Below are 26,211 nucleotides of genomic sequence, written 5' to 3'. Positions count from 1 at the left end.
TGATGCTTTTTAAAAGCAATGAGTTAGAAGTAAGTAGTATAAGGCAATTCTCTGAGTATAAATCTAGCACATGATTACAAATCTAGCACTTTTCACCTACTTGTTCCTACTTGATGAAGTCTTGCTTGAATATTCTCCCCTAGAAGCCAACACACCTTTTCTATAAACAGCCAGGAAGTAGACATTTTAGACTTCAAGAGCTAGATGGTCTCAGCTGCAACTACTTATCTCTGCCAATATAGTATAAAAGCAGCCATAGAGAATTCCCAAACGAATGAGTGTGGCTGTGTTCCAATAAATCTTTATTTACAAAAACAAAAACAAATGACAAGCTGAATTTGGCATACAGATTGTAGTTCGCTAAACCCTTGATCTAGATAATTATCAGATCTTTTGGTTTCAGCAGACTATCATTGGTGATGATGTTATTATTTATTCCAGTAGTGAAATCATCTAAACATCTTGAAATATTTGCCCATATTTTAGTAGTTTAATCATGGTAAAAAAGGATCTAGAGTTGCTTTTTTTCTTTTGTTTGTTTGTTTTTGCTAAAGGTTCCTTGTTCCCTATTTGGTTGGTTGTTGTGATGATTAAAACACTTAGCTACTTTATATATAGAAAGAAATATGCTACTGTTAATATCTCACTATTCTTGGTGGTGGCAAGAGTCTACAAAAGCTGAACCAAGTAGCGATTGTTTCATTAAGAAGGAGTATAGAGGGAGTAGAAAATATCTATGGTGGATTAACCTAAAATAATTAAAGGTCAAGGAAAATAATTTATGAGTAATGATTGAAGTTGTGATTACTAAAGAAAAGGGAAAGCTTTTGAGGGCTTCCTATGACTCATCACATATTTGAAGAATTAACATGAAGAAGAATTCTAAGGTTTAATGTTTTTTTTTCTCAGCTTTGAGATTTTAACAAAAAAGCCTTTTTAAAAGAGCCACTTTATTAGAGGTTTACATATAAGGAACATCATGGTTATAAGAATGAGCTTACAAACCTGAATTATTAGAATTTCCAACTTTAAAATATATGGATTCGATAAACATTGATTTTTTTTAGCAACACCAGACAGATAACAGATTTGTTTCTCAATGATATGCACAGATCTGTATAGTATTAAAACAACTGATATATTAATATCTTTCAATGCTATTATTAATGACACTAAATTATGACTTTTATTTCTGGTAATGTACTTGGACTTGGTAAGACTCAAAATCTGACAGGATTGACTAGCCTAATACATCACTCAGAGGCTGAGTTGCACATGCTCTTTATTTCCTGCAGCACAAGGTATAGATGATAACTGTCAACTTTGCCCTTTGATAGATGTTATCTAATGTTTAAAATATTCCATGAAGCCTTTTCCAGATTTCTCTTGGTGATTTCAAGTTCAGAAATTTGATTTGCTTAGTGCAATGTTCTCAACTGGGTGTGATTTTACTCCCCAGGGGACATTTGGCAATGCCTGCAACCAGTTTTGCTCATCACAACAGGAGGATGCTATTGGCGTCTAGTAAACAGAGGTCTAGGATGCAGTCTCCCACAGTATTTATACATCCCAAACTCTCAATAATGCTGAGGTTGAGAAACTCCGACTTAATGTAAAATTTGGGAGACAGACCCTCAGGATTCTTTAAATCTGTACCACCTTAATCCTCAACAATGAGATACTTCTAATGTCTTCTTTATGGAGATATTTGAGAATGTAGCATTTCCCTGATTACCTGAACTGTATATCATTATATCTGAATCACAGGGAAGCTAGTGGTTGTATTTCTTCCTAGGTCAGTCATCCATTTTTTTCTGAAAGAATTAATGAACACTTGATATGGGACCAGGGCTAACTCTACAAAACTGAGTAAGAGAAGGTTCTTACTTCTAGTAATCTAGATTACTGCTGGGCTGTAAAGGTGCATGTTGTAGTTCTCTATGACTTTTGTAAGATCTTATTACATGATAGCAACTCTTTGGGCTTTACAAAAAACAAGGATAGGCTTGTTACGAATTTTTGAAAGCTTTCTTTGCATTGGCAAGAGGATGGGGCAAGGTAGTTGACTTACAAAATATTCAGTTTTATGTTTTTGTTTAAGTAATCCATAGACCAAAATTATTGAAGGGCCACTGGTGAATGATATCCCTTATGGACAGAGGGATGCAGTCGATGATTTTTGTAAAGTTTTTTTCAAAACTGTGAACATCATTATTCCAATAATGTATCATCAGACAAAAATTTCAGTGAGATTAGCCCTAAGGTAAATTTGTGCTATGCCGTATTTGAATTTTTGGATATATGTTCTCTAAGGGCTCCGCTTCTGCCTTCAGTGTTTTTGGAAACTAGGGCATAGACTGTCGGCTTTTTTTCCAAATGTGGGTTTTAAAATAGTAGCTTAAAAAACAAGTATTTTTTAACTTCCAATATTAATAAAATATTTGACCATTCGTTCTGTTGCAGTGCTTTTTTATTGTTATTGTTGTTTAAAACTATTTTTCTTCCTTGGGCTATTAAGTGAGAAAGTAAGAAAACACCTATAAAGAGACCAATCTATTTTTACTGTGTAATGATCCCCCTAGTGGATATGAGAAGCAGCTAGCTGTAGGATTTGCATAAGGAAGCAGGTGAGTGTGGGTGAGACTTCCCAACTTGTTTCTCACTTTCAGAAGTGTTTTACAAGATCAAGACTGTCTTTACTATTTTTTTTTATTTTTTTTTAATGTTTATTTATTTTAGAGAGAAAGAGACAGAGCACAAGCAGGGGAGGGGCAGAGAGAGAGAGGGAGACACAGAATATGAAACAGGCTCCAGGCTCTTGAGCTGTCAGCACAGAGCCCAACGTGGGGCTCGAACTCAGGAACAGCAAGATATGACCTGAACCGAAGCCGGACGCTCAACTGACTGAGCCACCCAGGTGCCCTAAGTCTTTACTATTTTAAATAAAGGAACTCCCAGTGAATTAAATTGCTTTTTTTGAAATCTTTAATGAGGCAGAAAGCAGTAAAGGTGCATACTTTTTTAAAACTAGAAAAAGATGAATATCTTAAAAGTTGGAGTGATGCTTTTGTAGTTTTTCAACACACTATTTAAAGAAAAGAATTTCACCAGTTATTTTGTGTTCTTTCATTTAAATTGGCTAGCTATTTTAAAGTAGTCATAGTGAAACTTGGTACTGCTATATATGTGGCCAGGAGTTAGTTACATTTTTAAAGAAAGAATAAGGAAAATTGATGATATAAAAATTTATTACTGATTACAAAAATGCTGCTTAAAATTATACCGTCAAAGTAAGATGTTTAAGGAAACTCTCTGTAGTAGCTGTGTAATAAAACCTTCAAAGTAAAGATTCATTTTGATTGAGTAAAATGTTGTTATAATATTAAGCCTACAGGATTCAAATATGCTACTATTCAGAGTATTGGAGACAGGGCCAGAAGAATAGAGATAAATGCCCAGTGATGTGGAGAAAACTTAGAATATTGCTAAATCAAATAGCTTTATCATGTTCAAGTAAAAATAGCATTAATGATGACCATGCAATTAACTCAATATCAATAGAAAACTATATTGCCTAAGCAAACAGTGTTATTACTTTCCTTTTTTTGAAAAATACTTATCTGGCCCAGGACACTGCTACTGTTCTGAGAAAGGTAACATTTAAGTAGGAAAATAGCCTGTTTCTTTGTAAAGGACTTAAATATGCAAAGGTAATATTCTATTCACTAATATGCATTTTACAAGTGCAGTGCATCAGAAAGTCATGTTTGATAATAATCATTTTCTGATATTATAAAAACCTGTATAAAATATAAAACAGATACATATGCTATTGGTGTAAAAACAAATGCCGTGTTTATACTGGTCATAATTAACATGATTTTAAACTTTTTACGTTTTCTTTTTACTTTGGAAAGATAACATAGAGAACAAACACCTACAAGGTGACTTGTTGACAGTAGTCAATCATACAGTATGTGGGACATCACACAACGTCACTCAGGTAATGAGAAGTTTTACAAGTTTAGCTTGATTTATTGAAAAGAAAACCACATTTTTCACCAATTAACGTTCTTTGATGACAGTAATAATGATGCATGAATTGGATGAAGAAAATGGGAAACGAGAAGATAAAAGGATGGAAAATCTATAATTAACAAAAAACATACACAAACAATAATTAGTGTAAGTGAAAATATATTTCTGCAGACTAAAAATGGAACAGAGTGAACAATGCAAATCGTAGACAATTAGGGCGGATGTAACTCGGATCATAGAAATGGTGAAAGGCAAAAGATAATGTAATACAACTTGTACAGAGAAACAATCGAAATCTGTTCAAAAGCTTTTTTAAAAGCCTTCCCCTTTACACATTTCGTATCCTATTCTGCCTCTTCGTTAGCATGTTTTCTTTGATATTTCTAACTTATGAGATGCCTGAGGAAAATAAACACTCAACTTGACTTTAAAACTTTATCTGTAGCCCTGCCACAGATTTTTTTTTTGAAGACTATATATTATATGGATTTACTGAAACATTCATTTGGCTTTGCTTTTGAGTGGACTGCTGGTCTAAATTGCCTGATATTTAAATGTTACCATAGTGATGAGTAGTGGACACTGTCATCTTTCTCTTTTTAATTAAGGAACAGATGCAGGTAAAGCTGATCTCTCGGTGACCCTCTTTAAGCTGGCATCAACACATTGATTGTTTTCAATTCTTTTCTCTCCCCTGCAATCTTAGCTTTGTCCTTTCTTCATATCAAGGTCTTCATCCTCTTAGGTTAAAGATGCAGGAACTCCTTTTAAACCCTTCCTTTGGGAGCTTTATCTTAAAAGGAGTAAAACACACTTCCACTAAATAGCAGTGAAACACTAATGCATTTTTTTTTCTCCAGCAAGAATCCCTGGCCCTTTCTGCTTTAAAATTCACTAATGTGTGAGCGGTAGTTTGTTAAAAATTGTTATAACCTATGAGGCCATAAATATTTCTACTTCCACAACTTTTTTGAGAAAAACAAGATGCCCTTCCACATTTAATATATTTACCAACAAGGTATACTTGGAGTGTTGAAATGGTGTTATCAATCCACATTCATTCTTCCTTGTGCTGTAATCTCTTCAACTACACTAGTACCATAAGAAGTATTCAGAGTAATTTCATGCATGGCATGTTTTAGATGTTTTTCCAAATAAAGAGGGCTGGTGCCTCAAAGATGCTCACAGTTGGGATATATATGAGGCAGATAGTACTGAGGAGTTTTTTGTTGTTGTTGTTATTGTTTGTTTTTTTGTTTTGTTTTGTTTTTAACCTAGGTGTCATAACCTGTTTGGGGCACAAGAAACAAAATTTGCCTGAAGGGAATACAGAAGAGTTTTAAGAGGGACCCGGTAACCAGACACAGGCACAGTGCCAGAGGAAGAGCATATGAAAAATAAAATGCTTGCTTTAATTTTCATTTCTTCCACTTAGGATTGTTAGTATTAACTCAATACTTTTAGGGCTGTTCTTTATCACACCTCCATTTTTTGGCAGCTTTGTCTTATTTGGTTTTTGTATTAGATTTCACTGGTCTTGGAGACTAGCTAATCAAATTTATCATCTCTGTTCGGGTATTTCTAATTTCTTGTATTCATGTTCAGTCACATGGATTCCAATTTTTCTTGTGATTTTCAACCCTTTTGACTTCACTTGTCTTTATAATATTTAGCAGATACACTTTGCATGAATTATTTCACATTTTACATTGCCTCGTTTGCCTGGAGGCCAGATGTACTTTTGGATATTTTGCCAATAGAATAGTCTATAATTATGCACAATCATATTTATTGACACAGTTTTCAAACAATGACTTGAGGAGGTACTTCTTTTGTTAAAACTATCTTTATTGAAGTGTAATTTACATACAATTAATGGCATTCGTTTAACATGTACAAATCGGTAAGCTTTAGTCAAGTCACAGAGCATTTCCAAGCCTTCAAATTTGAGGATGCTCCTTTGTAAGGCAGTCATTTCCTCCGCTTCTGGTCTGAACCATTGATCTGCTTTCTCTAGATTAGTGTGCGTTTTTTCTGGGATCTCAAATAAATGGAATCATACTAGCATGTACTCCTTTGTGTCTGCCTTAAAAAAAACAGAAACAAAAAAATCCTGTTTTTAATGTTTATTTTTTGAGAGAGAGAGACAGAGTATGCATGGGGGAGGGGGAGAGAGAGAGGGAGACACAGAATCCGCCGAAGGCTCCAGGCTCTGAGCTGTCAGCACAGAGCCCAACGTGGGATTCAAACTACCTAACCATGAGATCATGACCTGAGCCAATTCGAACGTTTAACCACTGAGCCACCCAGGTACCCCTGTCTGCCTTTTTATTTTTTTAATCCAGCATACTTTTTGAGATTTACCACACTATTGTGTTTATCAATAGTTCATTCTGTATTGTGGATTTTATTGTATAGATATATCTATCACATTTTCTTTATCCATTCCCCTGATGATGAACGTTAAGTTGTTTTCATTTTTTGGCTATTCTGAATAAAGATGCCTGACCGTTTTTGTGTGTAAGTCTTTATCTAGTCACATATTTCATTTTTTGAGGGTAATTACCTGGGGATGGAATGCTGAGTCATATAGTTAGTTTATATACCGCTTAATAAAAAACTGGCCACGGGGTTTCAAAGTAGGCGCGACATTTCTAGATCCCCACCAGCAGTATTGTTGAGTGTTCCACTGGTCCTATATCCTCAGCAACACTCAGCATTGTCAGTCTTTTACATTTTAGTCATTCTGATGGGTATAAAGTAGTATCTCATTGTGCTTTTACTTTGTATTCTCCTCATGATTAACATAATTGTCTTTTTGTGTGCTAGCTGACCATTGCTGTTTTAATTTTTTTTTACATTTATTTATTTTTAAGAGACAGAGACAGAGTACAAGCTGGGGAGGGGCAGAAAGAAAGGGAGACACGGAATCTGAAACAGGCTCCAGGCTCTGAGCTGTCAGCACAGAGCCTGACACTGGGCTCGAACTCACAAACCGTGAGATCGTGACCTGAGCCAAAATCAGACACTTAACCCCCTGAGTCACCCAGGCACCCCTGGTCATTACTTTTTAAAATGAAAAATCATCTTTTTTCATGAAAAAGTATGTTAAAAAATTTTGCCCGTTTTATATTGAATTGTTTCTTTGATTTTGGAGTTATAAGAGGTTTTTTTCCTTTTGCTGCATACAAGTTATTTTTCAGATATATGTATTCCAAGTCTACTGACCTGTTCTTTAGCTTGCCTTCCATTTGTTTACATTGTCTTTTGAAGTGCAAATATTTGATTTTTAGAAAATCAAACTTGTCAATTGTTTTCTCATGTAGTTTGTGCTTCTTATGCTTTATTTGAGAAATCTTTCCCTATCCCAAGGGCAAAGGTTTGTTCTTCTTTTTCTTTTCTTGCTTCTTAAAGTTTATTTAATTTGAGAGAGTGAGAATGCAGGGCAGAGACAGAGAGAGAGAGAGAGAGAGAGAGAGAGAGAGAGAATCTCAAGCAAACTCTGCACCATCAGCACAGAGCCTGACGTGGGGCTCAAACTCACAAACTGTGAGATTATGACCTGAGCTGATATCCACAGTTGGACACTTAAGAGACTGAGCCACCCAGGCATCCATTTTTTCTTAACATTTTTAAGATTAAGAAGTAAGTAGTAGTATGGTACAGTAATCTCTTTTCTTACTGAGGGAGGATTTTCTTAAGTATCAGGGAAAAGAATGAGACATGATTTCCTAAATTGTGAAAAAACAGAAGTAATTATTGAACTGGTTGTGATTATACTAAAGCTGCTTTCTGCCCTTATTGTCTCTTAGAAAAATTTATCCTGAATCCTTTCCCAATCAGAAAATTCCCTTCCATTCACATGTTCTGAATATAGTTACATTAAATGAGTAACTCACTGGCAAAAAGAATTTGTTGTTAGAATTGAGGAAATATTTTATAATCTCCATTGAAAATTGAATTATAACAACTATATATTTTATGAAATTGCATTATATTTCACCAGCTCCTTAGTTGACTGGTTATAGATTTGTCATGGTTCCATCTAAATATTTTAAAAAGCAAAATGGGTTTAATTCATTTACTTATATATTTTTTCTAACAAGAGTACTTGGAAGCAAAGCTGTTAATATAAACTTTAAGTAAGTGTGTTTTAGGGACAAATTCATCTTTGACATGACAAAAAAAGGGACAATAGAACCAGTGAAATAAATTTATCAGCTACCAACATTATAACTGATGTTATCAGAAGGACCAAAAGTAATGGCTGTCTTCATTCTTCAGTGAATACTGTACTGTGTCGCTTTTTCTTAGTAGTATTCTTTCCATCCAGAGACTTACAGATTATAGTAATGTGGTGATCTGAACTACCAAAAAGAAGAAGTCCAGTCTGCCAGGATTATGTGTGGTTTGAGTGAAACAATAGTTGTCGGAGACTTTATTTACTGATGAGCAAGGCCCTTGGTTATGTGGCTGTCCAAGAATAAACCAAACGACCATAAAACCCAAATAGCATGTTGGGACATAATATTGCATTCAAGATATGGAAGTGCTGTGACTTAATCAATCCAGGCTCATCTGCAAAGATCTCCTTCAGTGGAGTCATGTCTGAAAGGATACTTTTCTTGGCTCTGCTCACTGGCTTCTGTTGATGGGATATCAGAATGGCACATATTGCATCATCATGAGCTGTGAGTTAGTAATTATTTGCAGTGACACTGTATCAAGAGTGATGATTATGGTGTCAGTAAGCATTCTCTATGTGTCTTAGGTACTATAAGCTATTTATTTTTTTAATTCATTACTTTAATGGAAAAATTTCAGAGGTTACTTAAATTACATCTATGAACTCTCTGGGTTGCATGATCTTCTAAAGATGTGCCTTTGGTTTCCCAGAAGTGATCTCTAGATTATAAAAGTATCTTTTCCAGTGAGCATTATTTTTTTTGCCTTTGGATCAATAAAATCTATAGATGATGTAACTTACTGCTTAAAGTAAATAAGCGATTGACGCTAACAATAGTCATTTCAGTATAGAATTTTTTAAATCCTTTCATTGTGATAATCTTTTCTGATTTATGTATTTCTCAACACAGTAGTTTTTCAGTTCTAGTTAAACATACATTCATTAAATGTTCCTGTGTGTATATTCACAATGATCCAACCAATAACACAGGTAAAATTTTTTATCATATATATATATATATATATATGTATATGTATATATATATACACACACACACACACATATATCTATGTCATATTATACATACACATAATATGATATATATATCATAATGCATGTGAAATTTTAATATTTTAAAAATAAAGAGATTCAAAATTTGTTTGCAAAATAGGGACTTGAAACTTTCTCATATCCTTGTGGCTCGTTCTGGAAAAACAACACTAGAATAGTCCATTCCTTCTAGCTTTAAGCCTCTAAGACTTTCCTTAACGATTTTCTCTCATCAGAAGACACGTATGCTGGCTAGGAAGGAAAACATTGGCATTGTTTTTCAGGAAGAAGATTTTGTTGTTAATGAGCTACAATAAGCTCATATCTCCATTACATCTTGCACATAATCTTTTATCCCATATTTGAGAAATACTACCCGAATCAGCATTTAGAGCCTAACTTTGGTACAGAATATTGGCTTGTTCATATGATGTTATATAATCTTCATGAATAATTCTTTCATAGGTTAGACTATTTTATAATGCTCTTATACTTTATTTTTTTAGTTCAATTGAAAATTAAGATAGTGATATTGAGAGGAAGTAACCCTTGAAGATATTTGAGTTCCTGAAAACCAGGAAGACTGAATAATTTATAAAATGTAACACAAAGATTTTGGTGTTTTCTCACACAAAAAAAGCCTGCTTAGATAACATCAACAATTTACTCTTAATGCTTCTTAATTTATTCTTGCATGCGAACTTCTTGCACAAGTTATAACAATTAGAGGCACACTTTAATTTGCTTTGCAGTTTGAAGTTTGCAACAGCAGTGTGTATCTATTATGGGTCCTCAGGAAGACTCTCAAGTTCAACCCAAGATTGTCCTTCTTTCTTCACTTCCTCACCCTTCCTATGTTAGCAAGCCCTATTAGTCAGGGATTTCATTTTACCACCTCAAAACTGCTAAGGCAACCTTGTCATTGTAATTTTCACACTCTTTCTTTTTCTTTGTTCTATATGTCAGTGAAATCTTATCTCCACAGTCTTCTGTCATAGGTTAATAGCTTGAAACAAAGTTCAATTGGAGTCTCTAACATAATAAAGCAAAATTCACAGATGGGGAAAAAAAATAGTAGCCACTGCTTTTCCCTGCGCTTTATTCAAGTGCTGTTTGTTGAATCGTGCCCATTGGTAAAACCGAATTAGTAGATTTGATGAGAAATGTAAAATGTGTGCATACACATAGATTTGGGAGACCTTAGTACAGCTGTGCTGTTCTAGAAGATGTTCCAGTGACTGTGTAACACTCTGGAAAAGTTCTTAATATAGATTTTATTCTCTTAACAATGTGGCATTTAACCATACTGTTAAATCCAAAAAACTGTAAATAATTTACCGAAATTTAACATCCAGATGCTGCCTTAACATTTTTAAGGTTTTTGAAAAGAAGTATTGGTTCATTTCCATATACTGCATTTATTCAATTAAAGTAACCTTTGCTAACAGATTAAAAGCCAGGGGTCATTGTCTGTACTTATTCTACTCATGCTGCTGTCTGCTCAAGGTCATTTGGAAATTATATGGCAGAGAAATTTTCCAAAGAAATAAATGTTATTAGTGCAAATTTACTAGCTGGATTATTTGAGAAGAAATATATTGACACCATTGAACATTTTCAACAATCCCACTGCCATCACTTTCTCTTCTTCTACTCAATGAGCTGTTAAAAGACACAATTTGTTGTACTATGTAGCTAACAAGAAATAAATAACATGTAGCAGGTGCTACACAGGAAGGCACTGAGTGTTATTGTACTAACTGTGCCTGACTAATTCCAGCCAAAACAACAATTCTGTATTCAGTAAAGAAGAACAGATAATTTAGTGGAGGTTTGGAGCCTAGTTGTTTGTAATGTCAGGGTTATACTTGGGAAATAGAACCAAGTGAGAGACATGGCTAGAGAAAATCCTCTGACACAGAGATATGTACTAAACTTGTAAGAATCCAATTTAATGGAAGGTAATGGTACACAGATGATTGAAAATATTGAATAGTCCAAATGTTTTCCTATATATATATATTTTAAAAACTATGTGATTATTTTGGCATGGAAAGACCAGATACATCCAATTTCTATTAGATTAATGTTAAAAGTAACTTTCATTCTCTGAGTATATCATAGCAATTTATACTAAAAAAGTAAGTATATATTACTTTTATATATAATAGTAATATAGAAGTAATATTTTGTCATTCATAGTCTGCAGAGAAGATAGAGATGTGAATGATACACATATTTGTTTAACTCTCTTACCAGTAAGTTGATGTGCATTGTTCTGATCATTAAGTTTTCCAATAGTTACTTATTATTACATGTAGCACCTATTATATGTTAGGAACTGTGGACAGAGCAAACACAATTCAAATGAGGTCTTGCTCTGGCAACTTTGTTCTACTGGGGGCAGGAGACAATGTTTAAGTTAAAAAAGGTAATTACAGGGGCGCCTGGGTGGCGCAGTCGGTTAAACGTCCGACTTCAGCCAGGTCACGATCTCGCGGTCCGTGAGTTCGAGCCTCGCGTCAGGCTCTGGGCTGATGGCTCAGAGCCTGGAGCCTGTTTCGGATTCTGTGTCTCCCTCTCTCTCTGCCCCTCCCCCGTTCATGCTCTGTCTCTCTCTGTCCCAAAAATAAATAAATGTTGAAAAAAAAATTTAAAAAAAAAAAAAAAAAGGTAATTACAGATTGACATGAGTGTTAGTAATGAAGGAAGGAAAGAGGATGCAGACATTTAGAGCCTCTATGGAAGGATTTCCTTTGAACTTGGAGCTGAAGGATGAGGACAGGTCAGTCACAAGAATTGCAGAGGATGACTTTCCTGGTCTGGGAACAGCAAGCAAGGTGTCTTGGGGGTGAGCATCATGTTGCCAGGTTCAAAGAACAGGAAGGATGTGGGTGTGGTTGGAACATCACAAATGGTGGGGAGCATACTTTTTAGAAGATAAAATTGGAGGGATGGGCAAGAGCCAGACCTTTTCTTCTGGTGGGAATAACACACTTGGTCAATGTGTGTCCAGGAGCTGGGCAGACCGGCCTCTTCAGGGAGAGTCTGGAGAAGGTGAGAGCTAAGGGTTCAAGACGAAGAAGCCATAGCATTTTTGGAAAGGAAAATTGTCTTACTAAAGACAATGTTGCTTTTGTTCTCACATTCTTAGATTCCTTTTAAAAAAATTTTTAATGTTTATTTTTCAGACAGAGAGAGAGAAGGAGAGAGAAAATATGAGCAGGGGAGGGGCTGTGAGAGAGGGAGACACAGAATCTGAAGCAGGCTCCAGGCTCTGAGCTGTCAACACAGAGCCCAATGCGGAGCTGGAACCCACAAACCATGAGATCATGACCTGAGTCGAAGTTGGACGCTTAACTTTCTGAGCCACCCAGTCTCTCCTTTAGATTCCTTTTGCTATCCAAAAAAGAATATGTAGTTTATTAAGACAGTGATAGCATTCAAATCCATTTAAGCCCTATGACCATTTCTGGGAACTTCCCTTGTTAATAAGTCTTGTAATTTACAGGTACAGCTAGCACATCAGCGGGTGAAGGAACTCAGTAGAGGGGTCAAATTTATACCAATGTCCCAAGCAGTTGAAAGCTTGTGTGTGTGTGTGTGTGTGTGTGTGTGTGTGTGTGAATGGATTTGTTAAGTAGTATCCTAAATTAAATATTTCCAAAGCAGTCTTACCTTTGTAATATTATGCTAAGATTAAAAATAGAAGATTGGCTTTAGAAACCCTAAGAGCAGGAAATTTATAATAGAGAACTCATGGTGAAAAGTACTAATGTAGATATTAATAGATCTAAGTGGTGAAATAAGGAGGTGAGCACTAACATCGTTTCAGTTAAGCTTTACCTGTAACCAATTCTGTTAATAATAAAGGGCTCATGATGCCTTACAAAAGTCGCTCACCACTACCTATTTCCAGACATTATCACACCATTCTAGTGATTAAAACTTATGGAAAGTAAGGAAGATAAGGAAGTAAATTGGTAAAGCTGGAAACTTTGGAAGTTGATAGGTGTGACATAGAATGTTCTAGATTCTCAGAACTCAGTTCTCTGTAAATGCTCAGAACTTCTCTGAAAATAAAGCAAGAATAGCCAGGTGAAATACAAATATGCTCAAAAGTTTAAATAGCAATAATATGGAAGGTGGATTACAGAGTGGACTTAAAAAAAAAGGTGAGATAGGATGGAACTTCTATCCTATGCAACAGTGAAAGTTCACAGCTTATTCCAAGATGTACATCAGATGAGAGTGTGATAGACAGTAGTACAGATATCGTGAAAATAAAACATTTGGGTACCAATTATAGAAAGGAGAGAAGACCAGGGGTGCCTGGATGGCTCAGTTGGTTGGGCGTCTGACTTCGGCTCAGGTCATGATCTCACGGCTTGTGAGTTCGAGCTCCATGTTGGGCTCCATGCTGACAGCTTGGAGCCTGGAGCCTGCTTCGGATTCTGTGTCTCCCTTTCTCTCTCTCTGTTCCTCCCCTGCTCACGCTCTGTCTTGCTGTCTCTCAAAAATAAATAAAAACACATAGAAATTTAAAAAAAAAATGAGAGAAGACTATTCACATTGAACTGAATTCATTGCTCACTTGTTTAATTGGTAATTTAGCTTCTTAAACTAATATTAATGCTGGACAACTCGATATTTACATACAAAAGATGGCAAAATCATTTTTGTAGAATTTATCCTTAACTGATACCATATGTAAAAATTAACTCCAAATGAATCAAATGCCTAAAAATAAGTACTAAAAATTATAAGAGTACTAGAGGAAAATACAGGGGCAAATATTTATGAAAATGAATTAGGCAGTAGTTTCTTAGATGTGACACCAAAAGTATAAGCAACAAAAGAAGAAATAGGGGCACCTGGGTGGCTCAATGGGTTAAGTGTCTGACTTCAGCTCAGGTCATGATCTCATGGCTTGTGAGTTCAAGCCCTACATCTGGCTCTGTGCTGATAGCTCTGAGCCCACTTCAGATCCTCTGTCTCCCTCTCTCTCGGCCCCTCCCCTGCTCGTGCTCTCTCTCTCTCTCTCAAAAATAAATAAACGTTAATTTTTTTTTTAAAAAAGGAGAATGAGGACATAACTGACAGAATGGGAGAAAATATTTGTGAATTGTGTAAGATAAGAGTTTAGTATCTAGGATATATAAGTAACTTATAACAACAAAAACACAAACAACTCAATTAAAAAGTAGCAAAGGATTGAATAAACATTTTTTTCAAAGAAAGTATACAAACGGCCAATAAGCACAAGGAAAGATGCTCAATGTCGTGTCATTAGAGAAATGAAAATCAAAACCCCAATGAAAGATAACTTTTTTATCCAGCAGAGTGGTGGGAAGTGTTGGTAAGGATGTGGAGAAATTGGAACCCTCATGCATTGCTGGTTGGAATGTGAAATGGTGAACCCACTGTGGAAAATAGTTTGGCAGTTTCTCAAAAAGTTAAACATAAAGTTACTGTATGACCTCGTAGTTTTACTCCTAGATATATACCCAACAGAAATGAAAACATATGTCCACATAGAAACTTTTACACAAATGTATCTAGCAGCATTATACATAATAGCCAAAGGGTGGAAATAACCCAAATGTCCATAATTAGATGAATGGAACAATAACGTGTGTTATATATACACAATGGATCATTATTTAGCTTTTTTGACACCTGCTACAACATGGCTGAACCTTAAAGATATTATGCTATGTGAAATAAGCCAGCTGTAAAAAAAAAAACAAACAAATACTGTATGATTCTACGTATATCAAGTGCTTAGAGTAGTTAAATTCATAGAAATAAAAGGGTAGAATGGTGAAGGAGCCCAGGGGGGAGGGCAAGGGAAGAGTGACTGTTTGATGGGTACAGGGTTTCCTTTTGGAATGATGAACATTTTTTGGAACTGATAGAGGCTGTGTTGCATAACATTGTGAATATACAGCTGATCCTTGAAGAGCATGGGTTTGAACTGCCTGAGTCCAATTATTCACTGCGGTTTTATAGTACAGTACTGTAAATGTGTTTTCTCTTCCTTATGGTTATCTTAGCATTTTTTTTTCTTTTCTTACTTTACTGTAAGAGTACTGTATATAATACATATAATGTACCAAACATGTTAATTGACTGTTGTTATCGGTAAGGCTTCTGGTCATCAGTAGGCTATTAGTAATGTTTTTGGAGAGTTAAAAGTTGTATGTGAATTTTCTACTGTGAGGAGAGTTGGAGTCCCTAACCCTTTTATTGTTTAAAGGTCAACTATATTAAATGCTATTAAACTGTACACTATGAAATGGTTAAAACAGTGATTTTATGTCATGTATATTTTACCACTCAGATATGCACTCGTGTTGGTGCACACACACACACACACACACACACACACACCAGTAACAATGAGAAGAACTGATCCTTGAATTTAATTTTAATCAGCAAAAATGAACTGTTTGGCTAAGAGGTTGACTAAGGTAATCTTGGAATACAATGTCAGATTGTAAGAAGGAGGATGAGTCTAAAGGAATGAGTTGCTATTTAAAAAGTTATTTTTGATAGTACAATCAAAGGGATTCCAATGCAGAAGAAGAGGAAGAGGTACCAGGAATCCTCTGTCAGGAAAACTGAAATCTAGACTCTGTTCAAGTTTCAAAAAACAAACACAAAAATAAAATCTAGGGAGAGGGCAAGTCAGTAAAGAAAGTTCCCCAACATTATATGGGATGAGAAAGGAGGAGATCACCTACTTGAGAAAGATAATATTATATTACTAGAGTTAAGAAAGAAACTATTCAAATTCTATTTTACTTAATTGTAAAATCCTGTAATTTATAATTGTCTTTTTTTCCCTTTTCTTATGCTTTTTGGAATAATCAAGAAACACTCTCTCCTCTGTCTATCGCACAATCTGTGTGTGTGTGTGTGTGTGTGTGTGTGTGTGTGTGTGTATGTACATGCATGCACATGTGTTTGTTGGGACTGGAGATGGTGAGGGGTGAAAAGAGGATTTGTAATGCACAGTCTTTAGTAAAGTTCAGGCTATCTCCAACCATTCCCAAAGGGAGGCTCTACTTGTAGATGATTTACTTGAGGAAACAAAAGAAAGGAGGAAGTAGCCAAGACAATTTTGAAAAAGTATAGATTTGAGAATGGCTTTCCCTAAAATTTAATTATTTATTATACAGCCAAAAAGTGTACACAGTATGGATTGGCTTTAAGTCCATCATATAGAGCAGAGAAGGGAAGAATTGAGAGTCGAGAAACAGTTAAATTCATGTATGAAGGCATCATTTTTGACCACGGTGGCATTACAAATTGGTAGGGAAAGTATGGGCTCTTCAGTACATGGTGCAAGGACAATTGGTTATCCATATGGAAAAAAATAAAATTAGATCTTGGTGACAGAATAAATTCCAGGTGGCTTGAAAATCTGAAAGTGGAAAGCAAAACTTCAAAAATTCTACAGTTAAAAAATGGAGTATTTTTATGACCTCAAGTTTAAGTAGGATTTCATAAAGGAAAAGGTTAGTAAATTTGGCCTCAATAAGTTGCATTTTCTATACATCAAAAGAGACCATGAAAAGAACTAAACAAAACAAAACTAAGCCACTAACAGGAGATATTGTAAAACCTATAGCCACCAAATGATAAGCATTTAAAACTTCAGCAGAAGAAAAAAAAAACAAACAAACAACCTAATAGTAAAATGGGCAACAAGGATAAACAGGCATCTTACTTATGTGCCCAATAAAATTATCTGCAACTTCACCTCTTGTGATAGAAATTCAAATTAAAATAATATACCATTCATACTCATCAGATTGCCACAAATGAATGGCAGTATCAATGTTGATAAGGGTGAAGAGCAGTGAGAGCTCTCCTACAATTTTAGTAGTAGTGGAAATTGGTACAGTGACTTTGGAGTGCAATTTGGCAATATTTGATTGGAAGAAAGTGAACAACTGAAATTTTTCCGACAGACAAAGTATAAGGTTTATTCATTTAATGGTTAAAATGAATGAACTAGGATGACAAGTATCAATACAGATAAACGTGAAAATATTATATTCTTTTGATATAATGAATTCTTTTTGGACAAAATGGAGAAAAGTTCCTTTGAGGGTGTTGATCATGGAACACACAGTTTGGTGACATTTTGACTGGTTGAATAGCCCTAACCACAAAGTATTGATTAACAGATTGGGTAAGAAAGGTATTGTACCCATTACCATTTTTTATTATTAACAAACCACCTCAAAACTTATTGGCTTAAAACAGCCACCATTTTATTTAGCTCATATTCTTGTATGAATCCAATTTGGATGGTCGGGGCATCTCACCATATGGTCTTACTTCCTCTAGTGTATTAGCTCAGGCTGTGTGTGGAAATATTTGGGGTCTAAAAAGCAGCAAGAGTGAACACTCCCCAAACACAAGTACTTTCTTGGACCACTGCTAATGTTAGATTTAGGGTTGGGAAAATAGACTTTACCTCTTAATGGGAGCAGCTGTAAAGTTACATTGTAAAAGGGTATTCATACAGGTGTGGGAAGAATTTGTGTACATTTTTACAATCAATTATAGGTGTCTTTACACAAGTATCTTGTCTTGATCTATGAAACTTTTACATCAGTTACTTGGATAATGATGCTTAGGGTCCGCTCAACATGCAACCTTTAGTTAAACGGCTTAACCCCAATTTTAGTACAAAGGACCATTAGGTCTAACCAGTTCCTGCCAGAAGAAGAGTCTGTAGGCTTTATGGGCCAGACCATCTCTTGTCGGGTGTGATTTACTGGGGAAGCAGACTATTTCAAGAGATGCCATGTGGTTCAGCCTCTAAAAGTTAGGACAGATATCGCTTCCCAGGACTGGATAAGAAGTATAATATTCTGCTGGTCCAATAATGTAGAGACCCTGTTTGTAAAGAGAGAATTCTCCTTGGTGGGGTCATTAAAGTAGATCCAATTAAATAATTGGAAAAAAAATCAATAGCATTTGGCCCAGGACTAGAAAGTAAATACAATTTTCTTTAGAGATGTATTCTTCCCCAAAATAACAGAGAAAGAAGACAATGAATAAGATAAATTCAGCCACACCCACTTTCCTGTAACCTGAGGACTTTCTTCAGGAATAGGGGTGGGATGAAAACCAATGCCCTTGAGGTCAAATGGGTTTCCCTTCTTCTAGGGTACCAACATTCTGGGTGGACTCTGTTTGAAAGTATGTAGCAGTAACCAGCTAAGCAGAAACCAACTTAGCTTCTAACTGTGATAAAAGATACTGGGGTTGTGGGGAGAACTGAAGAGAGGTGGGGGCACAGGGTGGAGGGAGCAGAAAAGGGCGGGATACAACAAACCTAAATAGTTACCATCCATTTGGTAGTTGAGCTATGGGTCATCACTATTTTCTTCTTTATGTTTTATGAAGTTTTCAACAGCTATAATGAGCACATATAATGTTAAAATAAAGAGGAAAAGAAACTTTCTCAGAGCCAGGATTTAAATTGGGCCAGATACTGTACATTATTCACATTTGTACCTCATACCCATTTTAATACTAAATAGGTGCCACTCTCTAAATGTTTATTGAATGCATGCTAAAATTATAGGGAGTTCAGTTTGGCTTGCGGTGAGAAAGAATTTTCTAGGATGTAAAGTAGTTCAAAAATGCAGTGCTCTGTCAAGCAGTAAATGCCATCCCACAAAGCACCCAGACAGAGGCTGGATTAAACAAGCAATATCTTGGAAAGAGTTAATAGTCTGATTGCAGATTTCAGGTAAGGCATCATGGGGGAGCTTGCATTTAAATAGATGAGTAGAATTTCAGTAGGTGAAAAAGGAGGGGGTAGGTGGAAATGAAAGAATAGTTAGAAAAAAATAAATGACTAGATGACTCTAATAGCCCCCACCTAACTAGGATTTCCGTGTATTACATCTTGAGAGACTGGATTCTTTTAAAGAAAAATACTATAGTTTCAATCTTAGAATGGATTTCTTTTATGCTGGTAAATTGTTTTTGCCATTTGCCTCTGTCATCCCATTACTGGATTGTTTCGTTAAAATTTATTATAGAACAGTATCCCCTATTCACTTTATACTTCCTCTTTTTTGTGTGAAAATCTAATTTGTATTTTAGATGCTTTTCAAATTTCAAATTTTGCCATTAGTTTCATGCAGTAAGACATCATTGATACAATGTACAACAAAATATCATTAATAATTTTGTTATGATATAGAATTCTATTTCATTCGTATTCTATATTCCCTTTATTGTGTTTCAGCTTAAATACAAGACCTGTGATATTTAAAAAACATCAATACCTACTGTGTATTCCTCTGAGAAGTCGAGCGTGTCTGAAATATTGTGATTTCTTGTCAGGCAACGTCGCAAAGCAAGTTTATTTTTTGAATTGGTGAACAAAGAGCCAAACTTAAGAACGCACTTGGGCTTTGTTCTTCAAAAGTTGTTCTGAATGACAATTAAAAGAAAGAAAGTACAGAAAATAGAGCAGCAGAACTCTTGCTCACTGGAATGTTTTTCAGGTTTTTCCATAAGGTGTCGACACTTCTCTGTCAACTTGTAGGCTCGAAAAACAACAAAAAGCAGTCTTGTCTGTCAGGTGTTCAGTGGCATCCCTCTCCAAATCCTCCCAAGTGCACAGAGCTCTAGTTCAGATATTTCAGTGTTACGCAATTTAGTCTGTCTCTAAATGTCAGTCCCTACGGTCTCATGATTTACTTTCAGATTGGGTGCCCAAAACGCACCGCCAATTACCCCGAAGTGCTTAAGGCACATATCTTGCTCTATCTGACACTGAGAGTGTATTGGTACAAGTAAGCTGTTAACCAAAATAATGAAATGTACAGTAAAACTTGCAGATACGTTGGATATATTTTAATCCAAATATTTCCATTTATCCAAATATTTGTCCAATAGTCTGATTTTTTTTTCCGCTGAGGGGACTCACTGACCATAGTTATTTTCTTATATTTGTGCCTTTGTTACAGATAATCCTACTAATATATAATTTTATTGTCTCACTTGCAGGAGCCGTATGTTTCCTTGAGCTCTCGGGCTGTTTTAGTCAGTGGTCTTTAACCAAATAGTAAGAAGGAACACTTTATCGTTCCAGGAGCGCTCTTCATGGTCACACAGAAATGTAAGTGAATGAGTTTATGCTTCTCTTCCATTAGCCAACTATCATTACAAAGTGAGGCAAATAATTACTTTCACTGAGTGTGAAGTTAAGGATTTGGAAAAGACACTTGCAAATGATGGATTTGCTGTTTCCTTTAAAAGCAAGATCTACGTCAACAAAAAGTATAAGAAGATTAATAAGGATAAGAAAAAAATTACAATATGAGGCAATCTCCATTTTCTGGGGATTTCAAGATATTTTAAAATCACATATTCTGATTCTTAGTCATCTAAAATATTTAGTCATTAAACGCCTATTTTGGGCATACTGATTCTTTGTCCTTAAATTGTTATACCTGCTCTTATGTATCAATTCCTTTCATTGAAGGAAAAAATACACCTATATGCTTTCCATTTCTTATGTAATAGATGTAGTTTAATAATTGTAAAAAGCTACTAGAACTACTTTATATAAATGCTTTTATTATCCCAAACACTTGTAGAGAGCCAACTAACTTTACAGAAATGAAGAAGGAAATATAGTAGCTGAGAATCCCCACATTCAGAATACATCTTTCATTTACTTTAACTATTCAGGTCTCATCTTAAAGAATTCCTTATAGGAATCTCTATGGCAATCTGGTGTTTAGACCAGAGAGGAAAGCACATAAGGCATGGGCATTTTACCAGTCTTTCTGCTCTTTGTCATATGCTGTTTGGTTATCACCTAGAGGGTACTTCTGTGCCTCAATTTCCCACATTTATCAAAGATGACAATATAACTCTGTAGCATATACATTAAAAGATTAACAAAAATTAAGTTTTCTATTTGATTGATTTTTCTATGCATGAATATATAAAGACATTTGTGTATAATCATATATACATTCCTAATATTCATATATAAAAATAAAACCTAAAGCTCATTCTTTAGGATGTCAGGGCATTAAAATATTCATGCCAGTTTTTCCAATATATCAATTTATGGGACTAGATCTGGCAAAGCGATCATTTGTAATGACGACTGGAATGCAGATGGTTTTAGTGACTGTATATAGAAACTGGGGGAAGGGAATAGCAGTCATTCTTTGTTTTTTTAGGATGAGGCAGAAAATCTGCTCTCTCCTTGATATGGAGGAATTTGTTAGAAGCAAGAGCTAAAATAAGGAATTATTGATCAGCTAGAAATTGTTTCTTTTATCTTCCCTCTTCACTAATATTTTTACCCTCTGAAATGTACAGATATTTTCACACAGATATGTTACTGACTTTTGGATGAATACCAGTATTTTTCATTTGCAACCAGTATATTACTGGTGTTATCTAAATACTCTTTAAGGAGTCATCAGCAATTTTATTATAAGTATCTCAGGCATAAAAACTGATAATTAAACATTTTGTTACTTTATTCAGTAAATTGGAAATGATTGTGAACCATAGGATACAACCCTTCTATGGGGTGCAATTCAGAAGGCCGAGTGAACAAGGCGCTTTAAAAATTACTTCTCTTTTAAATATATGTCCCTAATTAAGATTTACTGCCATAATGGACTGCTATTGTCGATAGGATTGTATAATGTTTCTCAAATGTGTTGAGATGGAAACGTTTGTGAATGACTGATTTAGGGGAAAAAATATTTTATCAATGTAAGAATCTATAGCCATATTCAAGTGGAAACAGCAAATCATCTGAAATAGTAGTGATCAGAAGATAGATAGCTAGAAGGAAGACTAAAATTAGCCTGTAGTGTTTAGTAAATCATTCAAAATATCTTAATTAATATTAGATTGCCAGATTATTCACTTACATTCAAGTAATCAAATCCATATGTGTGTCTCCTCTCCGTGCTTCCCCTGCTCTACCAAATAGTGTTTGATAGTTTCTTCTGGATTCGGCAGGTATGCATGGCGATGTTTGGTAGTTCAGTGTCAACGCAAGCCTCACTAAGGCAGCTTTTGCTAGCAGAAACTGTGATATCATGCTGCTCTTATATTAATGAGAAAAGAAAACGTACCACATTATGTAAATGACAACAGTGGACAGTTGCTAAAACAGCTTCTCCAGAGGTTATCATTATTGGGGGTGGGGAGAAGTTCAGTCTGTCTTCAAAATGAATCCTTTCTGTTAAAATCTACTTTCGCCATTAGACTGATATTGAAAATATGTAGGATCAATATATTTTTGATTCGGTAGCCCTGTGTTGATACAACCTTGATTTACTGGGCAAAGAAGCTGAGATTCATGGTCATGGGTGTCTATACTTCCTTTTAAGAATTGTAAAATGTAAGCTCAGAGATTCTCACTCGTTGCTCACAGCATTCCTAGGGGAATGTAAGTCCCTCTGCCTGCTTTTTGGCCCATTTCTGGGATATTAGTTGGAAGAATGGTGAAGACTAAAGAGGCCTGTCTTTCTCTTCATTATACTGAGACCCTGTTGGCTGTATTTGGGGGAGGGGTGGTGCGCAGAAACAAGATGCTTTTATTTTTGCCTGTTGCTTGAATAAATGGAGGCTGTAAATATTTAGATCCATATACTTTTAAGTACTATTAAAAGGAAGATTTCCAAAGAGGAAAAAAATTTAAGAATCGTTTCCTAGAAAAGTGGGATGGATTGTTTCCTCATATTCCAAACATATTATTTGCAGTAGAAAATTAAATGATCTCAGAATTTATAACTGGAGGTTACACCTTAAATTGAAGTTTCTTGCTCCTCAATATATCTCATTCATAATAATTTTTCAGGGCATTTTCTCTCAGCTGGAATAAAGAGCATATAATCTGCCATTTTAATCATTTTATCAAAGATAAATTTATCTTCCCCATGTAGACCTTTACACTCTAGTAACCAAGTAGATCTGCCTGACACTTGTAGGCAAAGCACCCAATTGGTTTTATTCCATATACTTTAATAACCACATAAAAGTAAAAATGGACACAAGAGAAGATGAGTAATAAAGATAAGGAATATTTATTGCTTCATATTACTGTTTAAATATGTGCATAAGGAGGGCATCACAATTAAACCACAGCATCTGCCTTTGAAAATTTGTCGTTACAACCTTTTGTCTTATCAATGCATTTCACTCATAATTATGATTAATATTCTGGTAATTTATGGAACAATAATTATTATTGCTAATGATTATACAATAAAAACAATCTAATATATATGTGCATATATATACATATAGATATTGATAGATATACATTATGTACATTGTGGGGAGGGAGGGAGAAAGAGAAAGAGAGAGAATGCACTTGGTAGTTCTTTAAACATGTGGTTGTACTGTAGCTGCCTGGGCAGTGTCCAATATGTAGAAACATATGTAGGAGCCGTTGGTACTAAGTTAATTAAATGTATATTTAAATAATTAAGAAAACAGGTCATTCTAAATTTTGTGAAAACATGATATTTATATGTCATTTTTGTTTAAAGATCTTGGAACCCTGTCTTTGGCACTTTGAAAGTATTCTTGAAATATTGCTGGGACAAAAATAATGATTCATTGAATGAATGAATATAACATTCTAAACCTTGAATATTTGATTATATTCTTGTATTTTATAGTCATGTGTTCACTGAGTTTGAAAATCCTCACCACCCTCAGTGGATTTGTATATAGTGACTAATTTAAAAGGAAAAACAAAAAACAAAAAACAAAACCAGAACTGTTTTCCTGAATGTTTTGACTCTCCTGGGCTTCTTAGGCCCCTCAGACTCCATGGAGAGAACTATAGTTACTAGAAGTGAAATAATAACATCATTTTTAAAGTTTGATTTCATGGGTGAAACATCAGTCCCTGGGAAATCATTTCTGAAGTTTTCTCCTGCCCTCTAGCTCCATTAATATATTTTGAAACTAAATTTTCCTAAGGTATGGCAGTTTACTCTTCCTCCTCCTTTCCCCTCCCTCTCTCCCTCCTACCCCCCTCAACGTCCACTTCTTGTTTGTGAAATTCTATAATCCAAAATCTGTGAGTTTAAGATTACCTTAAAAACAAGCAAATGGATTTTCTATTCTTGTGACATTTATACAGGTACTGGGGGAATTAGCACGCACTCTCCATTGTTTCTTGAGTCATGTCTTAAGGGGAAAACATTCTAAGGCTATGTAGCCTGCAGTATATACTGATTTTACCCAATACTTGAGAGGTTTTAAATTATTTGCAACCAGCAGTTTCTTAACTAAGGTTTATTTTGACAATGAAAAAAAAATGTACAATGTTTTCTCTCCCTTAACAGCCAAATTGTTTGCCAATGCTGCCTTTGGGAAAATGGATGGTAATAGGGAAAATGGTTTTTAAATCATTTGGTATACTCCTGGCCTTCTTAACTACCCAAAAGAAAATTTTTGATTTGGCAAAACTAGTTTGAATTGAGAAATGCTTTAAGAACTATTTTATTACCAAGTAAAATATTATTAGTGTAATTTGATTTTTTGTTTGTTTTGTTTTTAAGCATAGGCTCGCTTGTCTGTGTGGATAACTTATACTGTTTATCTTAATTTGGGGGATTTTTTTTTTACTAATTTGAGTGTGCTGAATAAGCTTTTATTTTGAAGAGGGCATTAAAGGGAGAGATACTTTTAGAGTTAATTTCTTTGTCCCATTAATAGTAGTTTGTAATTTGTTTGCCAAAAATTAATAGTAGTTTTTCTTTTCTGTTAATGACAAGTTTTTTTTTTCCAAAATGGAAAAGGTTTTTCTTCTTTCAGCTGACAAAATTTGAAACCCTTGGTGGAATATCTTTCTAGATATACCTCCCTCCATTTATTAGGAAGTTGCCACCTAAGGAAACTGTTATGTTGTAAATGTGGGACTTAATTAGCCCGTGACTACTAATATACGTGTATATAATAGCCAAATAATTAACAAAGCATAGTTATGTAAAAGCATGAAATTAAATATTTGTTTAACATAATGATACTGGCAATAATTCATTGTGGATAAGAATGAGGTCTTTGAGGTCAGAATGCTAATCCAACAACTTGAATGCTGCCACTAACTGTGATCTTAGGCAAGTTAGCTAACCTCAGAAATGGGCACAATTATTGCAGCTCAGAGCTATTTTGACAATTAATGGAGATAATGTATATGGAATGCATAGAACAGAATTCCTGGCATGTGGTAGGCTGGAGCCCCAGACTCAACTGTGCAGTTTTCCCATGGCCCAAAGGAGCCCAGTTGAGGAGATGAATAGGGGTGAACAGAGCTGACATTCACCTCTTGCACCTCTTTCTGGCTAAGTTCTTGTTTGCTGGGAAAGGTCAGTCCGAAGGATGGGTCCTTTTATTTTGAACAAAGGTAATGGGTTGGAATGTGGTGGCTCTGTGGGTCAGCTGTCTTTATTATCACCCTGTAAGAACACATACCCTCCATTTTCAGGTGGTCTTTGGGAATTTTGAAGTCAGCCTGTCTTCCACATAATCCTTATGAAAGTGTGATATTGACACTTTCTCCACAAGGTAGTTAGTGAATAAAGGAGGGGTGCCCGGGTGGCTCAGTCAGCTCAGGTCATGATCTCATGGTTCATGGGTTTGAGCCCTGTATCAGGCCCTGTGCTGACAGCTCAGAGCCTGGAGCCTATTTCAGATTCTGTCTGTCTGTCTGTCTGTCTGTCTCTCTCTCTCTCTCTCTGTCTCTCTGCCCCTCCCTGACTCATGCTCTGACTCTCTCTCTCTCAAAAATGAATAACCTTAAAAAACTTTTTAAAATTAAAAAAAAAAGAGTGAATAAATGAAATATCCAGATGATTATACTGAAGCTCCATTTAACATTATTGATATTTTACAAAGCT

The 26,211-nt window shown here is 35.2% G+C and overlaps 1 protein-coding gene across 1 annotated transcript in view; it reads left to right on the top strand.

The window, feature by feature from the left end:
* The window catches only part of SOX5 (SRY-box transcription factor 5), a 1,010,647-nt gene that overhangs the window by 440,783 nt on the left and 543,653 nt on the right, over nucleotides 1-26,211 (top strand). Inside the window, exon 6 of the mRNA XM_043564662.1 lies at nucleotides 20,324-20,435. Coding sequence (XP_043420597.1) covers nucleotides 20,434-20,435 — 2 coding nt within the window. The 5' untranslated portion in view covers nucleotides 20,324-20,433. The remainder of the gene's footprint in view (nucleotides 1-20,323; nucleotides 20,436-26,211) is intronic.

Source organism: Prionailurus bengalensis, chromosome B4 (assembly GCF_016509475.1).
Source record: "Prionailurus bengalensis isolate Pbe53 chromosome B4, Fcat_Pben_1.1_paternal_pri, whole genome shotgun sequence".
NCBI lineage: Eukaryota > Metazoa > Chordata > Mammalia > Carnivora > Felidae > Prionailurus > Prionailurus bengalensis.
This window is presented reverse-complemented; position numbering and strand designations above follow the sequence as displayed.